Source organism: Lacerta agilis, chromosome 9 (genome assembly GCF_009819535.1).
Source record: "Lacerta agilis isolate rLacAgi1 chromosome 9, rLacAgi1.pri, whole genome shotgun sequence".
Taxonomy (NCBI): Eukaryota; Metazoa; Chordata; class Lepidosauria; order Squamata; family Lacertidae; genus Lacerta; species Lacerta agilis.
In genome coordinates, this window is record NC_046320.1 from 1,991,120 (window position 1) to 2,001,633 (window position 10,514).

The 10,514-nt window shown below is 44.3% G+C and overlaps 1 protein-coding gene across 1 annotated transcript; it reads left to right on the forward strand.

The window, feature by feature from the left end:
- The first annotated feature begins 1,311 nt into the window (after nt 1-1,311).
- On the forward strand, nt 1,312-10,204 carry CHRNA3 (cholinergic receptor nicotinic alpha 3 subunit). The gene is made up of 5 exons (XM_033160701.1): nt 1,312-1,479; nt 2,692-2,736; nt 5,211-5,320; nt 7,699-8,713; nt 9,927-10,204. The coding sequence occupies exons 1-5, from the start codon at nt 1,438-1,440 to the stop codon at nt 10,053-10,055; spliced, it is 1,341 nt and encodes a 446-aa protein (XP_033016592.1). The 5' UTR covers nt 1,312-1,437; the 3' UTR covers nt 10,056-10,204.
- The last annotated feature ends 310 nt before the right edge of the window (nt 10,205-10,514 follow it).

Genomic DNA, 10,514 nt, shown 5'->3' on the forward strand with positions numbered 1-10,514 from the left:
GTGTGAATCTGCATAGGTACATGGTTTTAACTGCAGAGATTTTAGAATTTTTTTAAAAAAACAGCAGTAGTAGTTTTGAGATTTTAAATAGTTAGTGGATAGCTATGTGGCTGAGAATAAGTATCTAGAATTAATTTTGGTAGCAGAGCATTTTCAGTATTGACAAGCTGTTGTAAGAATATTAAGGTCTTTTATTTATATATAATAAGCAACCACTGTATTTTTATTATTTTAGAATTGTACAGCAGTTGGAAGGGACCCTGCAAGCATATGCACTGTATTTTGTTCGTGCTATATGAATTAATGCAGTTAGTTGTAGTTGATTATAATGGATTTCTGTGAATTGTGTCAAATGTTAATTCGACATGGCATGCTCTAGCATGCTTTAATCACTTTATAAAATAAAAATTACCCCCCTCCCCCAGAAGCATCAACTCTTGGACAAACACAGGCTGTGTCCAATGTCTCTCAGTACATCCCCACTAAAAGGCACATTTTAGCTTACAGAATGCAATTCAGCAAAGTTGCTTTTGTGAGGTCAGTAGCTGTTGACAATATTCAGAACAAGTAAATCAACAGCACTTTCCATGATTTAATTTAGCAAGGAAAGGAGAGGAAAGGGAAAACTCTACAAACTCAGCTTTAATGTTTCCAAACTCATTGCATCCCCAATGCTGGCTAGATATACACATTATACTGCTTAAACACACCACATCCAACGTCATTCTTCTGTAACTGCATGTGCACCAAATAAATTAAATTGGGTATCTCTCCATCTAAATAATAAATCCCAAACTACTTTCTCTGTTTTGCTGTCTTCTGTGTCTATGGAGTTTGTCGGTGGTGAAGGAGGCACACTGAATAAGGACAGTTGCAGAAGGGCCATGGCTTGTTATATAATTTTCACCAGAAATCATAGAATTGTGGAGTTGGAAGGTGACCCCAAGGGTCATCTAGTCCAACCCCCTGCAATGCATAAATTCGAGCTAAGGAATCCCTGGCAGACAGACATCCAACCTCCGTTTAAAAACCTTCAATGAAAGAGAGCCCAGCACCTTCCGAGGCAGACCGTTCCACCATAGACCGTTTCCTCCATAACCAAGCCTTTAGGCTTTCACTATCTGGGACCTAGTGGGTCATAAGTTTTCTGTGTGTTTCTTTTTCCTCTTGGTTTTTATATCTATGGAGGTAGCCTCTGTGGTTAGTTGGTTGCAAGTTGCCCCGGGCAAGATACAGAGACTAACAAATTCAATTAATAATGACCGAGCCAAGAATGTTTCAGAAATCCAGGCCAAAATGTCGTGAGGTGTGTGTGTGCTCCAACCCTCCCCTCTTTTAGGTTGCCATTGTTCCGAAGCTGAACACCGACTCTACAATGAGCTATTTGCCAATTACAACAACATCATCAGGCCTGTGGAGAATGTGTCTGACCCGGTCATGATTTGGTTCGAGGTGTCCCTGTCGCAACTCGTAAAGGTGGTGAGTAGACTGCAAGAGAAGCCTTGATGCCTTCCGGTTGTTTTCAGACTTTTACAACTGACGGGCAGACTGGGAGCCAGTGTGGTATAGTGGTTAGAGTCCTGGAACCTGGAAGACCCAGGTTCAAATCCCCATCTTGGCCATGAAGCTCACCAGGTGACTTTGGGCCAATCACCGTATCTCACTCTCACCTACTTCACAGAGACATTGTGGGGATGAAATTGGAAGAGGCAGTAACAAATTAAATAAACCACCCAGAGGGCACCTGGTTGGCGAAAGCTGGACCAGAGACTGTATTTTTTGTCCCAGTTCAGTTGCTGAAATAATCCGTTTGTGTCAGGTTGCCACTCAACTCTGGAAGTCAAAAATTCTGGTGAATGGGTGGGATGTGAACTGCAAAATGGGGAGCCCAGCCAGTCTCCGCTGGCCCAGCATTCTTTTTTTTGGGGGGGGGGTCCTAGTACAGAAGCTGTGAACAGGGGCAGGAGGGGGAAGACTTGGCTGGGGTTCTACTCAGATCATCTAACATAACCTATTTTGAAACAACTGCACTGGATGCCAGTTCATTTTTGAGCCCTTTTCAAGGTACTCACCTTGGTGCTCAAAGCCCTAAACAATTCAGGCCCCAAATACCTGAAAGCCTCCTCCTTCCCTATAAACCCTCAGGTACTGGGATCAGCAGAGGGGGCCCTCCTGGTAGTTCTTTCCCCCTCAGGGTTATTTGGGGGGGTGGAGGGTCTTCTCCGTGGTGGCCCCTAAGCTGTGTATGCCCCACAGAGGCCCGCCTGGTGCCTTCACTGTACAGTTTCTTCTTTACCCTTGCTTTTGACACTTAAGGTCTATGTTTTTAGGATCCACCTTATTTTTATGGCTGTAAGATTTTTTAAAATGTTTTTTTAAAGTATTTTTATTTAAAAATGTTTTTAATGTTGTGTTTTAACGTTTCAACCTGCCTTGGGGTGAAGAGTGGATTATTATTAATAATAATGGCCATAGCAATAACTGACCTGAAAGTAAAGGAACCTATCTGCGTCATTTCCCCCCTGGGTTGCAGAGCAACCCTCCAGCCAGGCCCAAGAGAAAGGGCTGAACCACTCTCTCGATCCCTAGAGACTTCCAGGTGGACGACAAAACCAAAGCATTGTTGAATTACACCTGGAATGTAACTTGGATGAGGGTTTTCAAACCCAGCTATGACTTTTCTTTTCCCAGGATGAAGTGAACCAGATTATGGAGACTAATTTATGGCTGAGACATGTAAGTAACACCCCACCCCCCCAAAAAAACCCTGCCCCTACCACAGAAGGAACCCTCGGGGATTTTTGTAAAAAACAACAATAAAAAAAACATTAGAACAGGGGTAGGCAACCTAAGGCCCATGGGCCACAAGCTGCCCACAGGGTCGTTTAACTGGCCCACAAGCTGCCCCTGAGCCACCCGCTCGGCGAGCCCCTGTGCGCTGCGCTAAACTGGCACAGTGCAGGGCGGGGACTCGTTTCTGCAGCGCCGAAAACCGCGTCTGTGCAGATGCAGGAAATGGTGGGCATGCGTGTGTGAGCGCATGCACAATCCAGCCCACAGAGGGATCTCCACGGGAGTGAACCGGCCCAGGCAAGGTAAACCTTGCTGACCCCTGCATTAGAAGTATTTTCAGTTATATATGTAGGTTGCATACATACCATTTAAAGCACATACCGTGGCTTCCCCCAAAGAAAACTGGGAACTGCAATTTGTTAAGGGTGCTGAAAATTGTAGCTTAGTGCCCTATCTTGGGGGGGGGGGGATAGCTGGGAAAAGGGAAGAGATATGAAGCACCATACATACATTCATACATGATACACCTACCTGTATGTGTTCAAGGAACCTACTGAAGAAGGAAACCCCAAAGCTACAGTCAGAAATAGGAAACACCTTTTATGCTCTTCTGACACCTAGTGGTTGCCTGTCTTGTTGGCATTAAATAAATCATAACAGCATCCTGGGGAATGAAGAAATCCCACAGAAATGGTGTGAGGAATTCAGAGATCTCATTGGGTGCCCTCCCCCTTTGAGAAAACAGAAAAGGGAGAGCAAATCCTAAACTACAGATCCCCCATTTTACAATACTTTATAACATTATCTAGGGGTGCCGTATTTCAAAAAGTGAAAATCCAGACACAAAAGTCATTGATCTCCCCCCCCCCAAAAAAGATCTACTTTTAAGGAAATTCGCAAAAATCTACACTTCCAACATGGTTGCCATATATCTGGATTTTCCCAGATATTTAAGCGATTTCTGTTTGACAGCCAAATCCTGGCAATGTCCAGGAAATTCCGTACACATGGCAACCCTACATTATCAGGCAGATTTAGCCAGCCAGTGAAAAATGTGATCACTCAAGGTGACCCATCATTCCTTACATTTCTGATGTTTACCCTACAAATGCTTCTCTTAGGCAGCCCAAACAGCACCACCCATGCACAAGGGGAAATCAACAGCAGGCTGGGGGGGGGGGTTGTGAGGTTTGCAGGTGTACAAAAAGACATTCCCAATGCTTATCAGGGATGGAATGCTGGGTGTGTTTGTGTAGGAGGAAGAGAAAGCTCACATCCACACCACAATTAAAGAACATGGCTTCCCCCAAAGCATCCTGAGAACTGTAGTTTGATAAGGGTGTTGGGAATCATAGCTCTGCAAGGGATAAACTATGGTTCCCAGCATAGATAGACAGAGTGAGTGAGTGAGTGAGTGAGTGAGCGAGCACTTTGGGTCTAATTTTTGTGTTGTTTTGACATTTGATTTTCACATTTCTTTTTATCTCTGGTTGTATTCTGTAAGTTGCATTGAGACACATAAACACACTAAATGAATGAATGAATGAAAATAAATAAATAAACAAATAAATAAATAATCTTCTTCTTTGGCGATCACTGTAACTCAAGTAAGATTGTCTTCCATAAACATGGTTTTAACAATGAGTCCGTAAGTGACTGTGGAGGCCATTTCTGCATCTACATGCCCTTCCACAGTGGGGACATTGGTTCGCGGGCAGGAGTTGATCACAGTGAGCGTTTGCCAAGTGTGCTTTCCTCTTAGCACGTTTCTCCCTTGTGTTCTGAGTTTGAGTGTTTTCAAAGTCCATGACACCTTTGGTAAAGGCTGTTCTCCAACTGGAGCGCTCACAGGCCAGTGTTTCCCAGTTGTCGGTGTTTATACTATATATTTTTTTAGATTAGCCTTAAGACAGTCTTTAAACCTCTTTTCTTGACCACCAGCATTATGCATTCCATTTTAAAGTTCGGAATAGAGTAGTTGCTTTTGGAAGACAATAATCAGGCATCCGCACAACATGACCTGTCCAACTACCGGTAAGTTGATGTTGAAGAATCATTGCTACAACACTGGTGATCATTGCTTCATCCAGTACACTGATATTAGTTCGCCTGTCTTCCCAAGTGATGTGTAAGATTTTTCGGAGACACCGTTGATGGAATCTTTCGAGGAGTTGGAGATGGCGTTTGTAAGTGGTCCATGTTTCACAAGCATACAGTAAGGTTGGTAGTACAATAGCTTTGTAAACAAGCATTTTGGTTTCCCTGCGAATGTCCTGGTCCTCAAACACTCTGCACTTCAATTCACTCACCACGACAAGGTGATGATCCAGCAAGTGAGATAAATAAATAAGTCATAATAGGAAGTTGCGGGAAAATTCTAAAATACTGCTTGATTTTTCTTCTTCTTCATTGATTAGATATGGAACGATTACAAACTGAAATGGAATCCACAGAAGTATGGAGGTGTTCAGTTTATTCGAGTGCCATCGCAGAAGATCTGGAAGCCAGATATTGTGCTATATAACAAGTAAGATTATACAATCTGGTCTACTCTTAAAAGTTTATGTTTTAGCATATTTCCCTTTCCAAAGGTGCAGTAAAATCCATGGTATGGAAGCTGTGTCCCACCAGCAAGGCCACTGGGTGGATGGAGTTGTAGTCCACTATCATCTAGAGAACCACAGATTCCCACTCTAGTTTACACTGAACATTTGGCACTGGATTAGACAATGACATCATTGGTCTCTTGTCCAGCCCAGTACTCTGACTAGGAGTGGCTTGTTACCCAAGACCCACATAAGCAAAGACCCAAGAGCATCCAAAAGCAAAAGACACAGCACTCTCCTTGTTAAATGCCCATTTGGAAAGGAACGAATCCCCATATACACTACTGCTCATGCTATTTCTCTGAAAAGTAAATGCATCCTTAAACATAGAACCATAGAACTACAGAGCTGGAAGGGTCCCCAAGAGTCATTTAGTCCAACCGCTTGCAGTGCAGTATTCTCAACTAAAGCATCCAGGACAGATGGCCATCTGACCTCTGCTTATACACCTCCAAGGAAGGAGAGTCCACCACCTTCCAAGGGAATCTGCTCCACTGTGGAACAGCCCTCAACCTCCCAAAGTTCTTCCTAGTGTTTAGTTGAACTCCCTTGTCAGTTGAAATTGGTTTGGGTCCTAACCTCCAGAGCAGCAGAAAACAAGCTTGCTCCCTCTTCTATGGAACAGCCTTTTAGATGCTTGAAGATATATATCATATCCCTGTCATTCTCATCTTCTTCAGGATAAACATTCCCAACTCTCTCAACCATTCCTCATCAGGCAAGGTTTCCAGACCAAGCCTTGGTATCACCTTTCTCCTTCATGAAGTAATTTTGTGCACCACCACCCTGCTCCCCTCCCTTTTGCAATTTCTTACCGTTTCACAAATCTCAGGGATCACCAGACTTTCCAGGGACCATAGAGCAGGAATCACACAATCACACAAGGGCCACTAGATGGTCTTCACTACAAGCTGCTTGCAAAAGTCAAAATCAGGAGTGGCAAAGTGATGATCTGAATCCACAATCCACTCCCTTGCTAGCTTTTTCTTCTTACATTGGACAAATCCAATCCACACCAGACTTTCTTGTCTCAGTAGTGTGTCTGTGTTATGGACTGGCACAACCTAAGCTGTCCAGACATACAGAGGTTGGATGGTCATCTGTCATGGTTGCTTTAGTTTTAATTCCAGTATTGCAGGGGGCTTGACTGTATGACTATTGATCCATTCCAACTCTAGGATTCCTGTAATTCAGGGGTCAGCAACCCAAGGCCCACAAGCGGCCCATGGGGGTTGTTTAACCAGCCCATGGACCCCTGTCACCCACTCGGTCGGCTCCCATGCACCGCACTAAACCAGCGCCGAGCAGACCACGGACTGCCTTCCGCAACACTGGCCAGCTTCCCATTGGCTGCAGGACAATGGGAAGCTGCGCATGCTTCCTCCACACCGGAAATAGTGTTTGTGCATGTGTGCATGCGCACACTCCGGCCCACCACAGCGTCTGCGGGTCCATGAACCAGCCCAAGCCATAAAAACTTTGCCGACCCCTGCTGTAGATGAATCTCAATGCCTCCCTTTCTGTTCCATTGTTTCTCTAACATGGTACAGTATCTTCTACTGAAGAAATGAAATGTGTAATGAACTTTGAATAGAGTATGGCAGAGGTAGCATTACATTTCTAATCTGGTAGCTTCCCGTAACAGTAAAGAACAATAATTGCTACATTGGGGCACTAATTAAATCCCATCAATATACATCAGGCGGCATCGAGAAAGAGGCTGTACATACCCCTTGCAGAACAGCCATCCCTCCAGGGCAGCATTTCCCAAACATCTGATAGATATGATGCTAATTATGTTCAAGCAATTCATTGTATTGTGTTTTTTTTTAATAAAGGTAAATTGTTGCAGGATCAGGGATGTGGCATGCAGGGAGAGGGGCAACCTTTGGCCCCCTGCTTCAGTTCCAACAAGAGTCTGAAGACACTGACTGCAACAGGAGGAACACAGTTTCAGAGGGGGAGGGGGGTAAATGCAATGCAGTTTAATAATTTCTGAAACAATGTGAGAGCTGAAACACAGCCAACCTTCAACATTAAAAATTATCCAAATTTTGCAATGGTAGTTCTCCAGCCAAATGAGGGGTGCAAAAATGCACATGCTAGGGTGAAGTGTGTGTTAAAATGCATTACTGAATATAACACTCAAAAATGCATCACATTAGGGGAAATTGCTTTGCAAAAATGCATCTATTAGGAGAAATTCACACTAAAATGCTGAATTTTTAAAAAGGTGTCAAAGTGATGTGACAATGTGGACAACACAACTTTTGGGTCTGTTGTTTCCCCCACTTCCTAGTGCTGTTGGAGACTTCCAGGTGGACGACAAAACCAAAGCACTGTTGAATTATACCGGGAATGTGACTTGGATGCCACCAGCTATTTTTAAGAGCTCATGTAAAATAGACGTGACATACTTTCCATTTGACTACCAGAACTGCACCATGAAGTTTGGCTCCTGGTCCTACGACAAAGCCGAGATTGACTTGGTTCTCGTTGGCTCCACTATGAACCTCAAGGACTACTGGGAGAGCGGAGAGTGGGCCATCATTAAGGCACCAGGCTACAAACATGACATCAAGTACAACTGCTGTGAAGCCGTGTATCCAGACATCACCTATTCCCTTTATATCAGGCGGCTGCCCTTATTTTACACCATCAATATGATCATCCCATGCCTCTTGATCTCCTTCTTAACCGTGTTGGTGTTTTATCTGCCTTCCGACTGTGGTGAGAAAGTGACGCTGTGCATCTCGGTCCTTTTGTCCTTGACTGTTTTCCTGCTGGTGATAACAGAGACCATTCCTTCGACCTCTCTAGTGATCCCACTGATTGGGGAGTACCTCCTCTTCACCATGATATTTGTCACTCTCTCCATAGTCATTACGGTATTTGTGCTCAATGTACACTACAGGACACCAAGGACACACACCATGCCTGAATGGGTGAAAACCATCTTCCTGAACTTTCTCCCCAGGATCATGTTCATGACCAGGCCAACCAGTGAATCAGCTGACGGTGGACAGGACTCAAAGCCGTCTTACAACACGGAGCTCTCTCACTTGGACTGCTTTGGCGGCACAGAGACCAGGTGCTACAAAGACGGCCTCCCGTGCCAAGAAACGACCTGTGTTTGCTACCAACACCAACATATAAAATACGTCAAGGTGAACAGCAACCTGACCCAGAGCTCCAGTTCTGAATCTGTAGACGCTCTGCTTTCATCTTTCGTAGTATCGCCAGAAATGAGAGATGCGATCGAGAGCATTAAATACATTGCAGAAAATATGAGAATGCAAAATGAAGCCAAGGAGGTATGGGCAAACTTTATTATTCAAGCTACATGCACCACACTTTAAATTGGGGTTAGGGAACCTTTGACCCTCCAGATCAGCCTTTCTCAACCTTGGTTCCCCAGATGTTGGACTACAACTGCCATAATCCCTAGCTAGCAGGACCAGTGGTCAGGGATGATGGGAGTCATAGTCCATTAGCATCTGTCAAGTGAAAGGTTCCCAAGTCATGGTGCAGAGCAGGGCAATAAACATGTGTACCCAGGGAACAAAACATCAGACTGCAGGGGTGAGGAACCACAGGAGGCCATCTTGTACCAGGTCAAACTATTTGTTCACCTAGCCCAGTACCGTTTCCTCTGTCTGGCAAGGGCTCCTCACCATTTCAGATTCTGGGCTTCCCTATCACTTGCACCTCAGTCCACCACACACATGGAGTTCACTATCACAAGATGTACAGACTTGGATGACAAATTCGTGGATAACGCTACTTGCTACTCATTGTAGTACTTACTGTGTATTACTTACAGTAAGAACATAGGACGAGCTTGCTGGATCAAGCCCATCTAGTCCACTATCCTGTTCTCACAGTGGCTGACCAGATGCTTCTGGGAAACCTGCAAGCAGGACCCAAGCACAAGAGCCCTCTCCCCTCCTGTGGTTTCCAGCAACTGGTATTCAGAAGAGGCAGAGCACAGCCATCCAGGCTAAAAGCCATCAATAGCCCTCTCCCCCATGAACTTGTCTAATCTTCCTTTAGAGCCATCTAGGTTGGAGGCCTTCACTGCCTCTTGTGGGAGGAGAAGTTCATAGTTTTAAGTATGCACTGTGTAAAGTACTTTATTTTCTCCTGTCCTGAATCTTCCAACATTCAGCTTTGTTAGATGTCAAGTTCAAGTGTTGTGAGGCAAAAAACATTTTCTGCCCCCTTCCTCCATGTCACACATACTTGAAACACTCCTATCATGTTGCCTCTTACTCAGCTTTTCCTCTCAAGTCCCACACGCTGCCTTTTTTCATCCTCTCGATCCTTTTGGCTGCTCTTTTCTGAACCTTTTCAGGCTGATGGTCCTGGTGAGGAAACTTTGACACTGCAATGCCAGTCCAGCCATGGAGCTCCTTCACACAGTTGATTTTGTTATATCAAATCACACTGTATAGAACTTTCATACTACCACAATAGGTTTATAAAAGTTATACCTGAACTGATAAAAAAAATATTTTTATTTTCCAGACTCAAGATGACTGGAAATACGTCGCCATGGTCATTGATCGAATTTTCCTGTGGGTATTTATTCTTGTGTGCATTCTGGGGACAGCAGGACTATTCTTGCAACCGCTAATGGTTAGAGATGAAGTATAGGCGATACTCCCCTGTAAAAAAATATCTATTTCCTGTTTGCTGTCCAAACGTCTTAGCTGCTCTCTCTTTATGTTAAAGTACTTATTCCTGTGTCTTTCAGTAGTGGAGTAAAGTTACTTAAACATTAGGCTAGATTCAGCCACCTTCCATTTAAATGTAAAAATACTAATGATTTGTGTGACACTGTTATGAAGTACTGCATAAGACTGGATAATTTTAATTTCTAGGAAGACTGCCAGTTTTTTTCTTATATTCACTCCTAGAAGAAAATGAGATTTGAGTGGGTGTCAAGAGCCTCAAAGTAATGCAGTTCTACACAAGTGGAAAAAGTTTGTTCTACTCAGTGGCGGAGGAAGGCTCCGTGCTACCCGGGGCGGCGAAAGGAAACGCCCTGGGGGCGGGGCACCATGACATCACAATGTGACGTCACGGTGGAGTGTGCCTGTGCGAAATGTCACG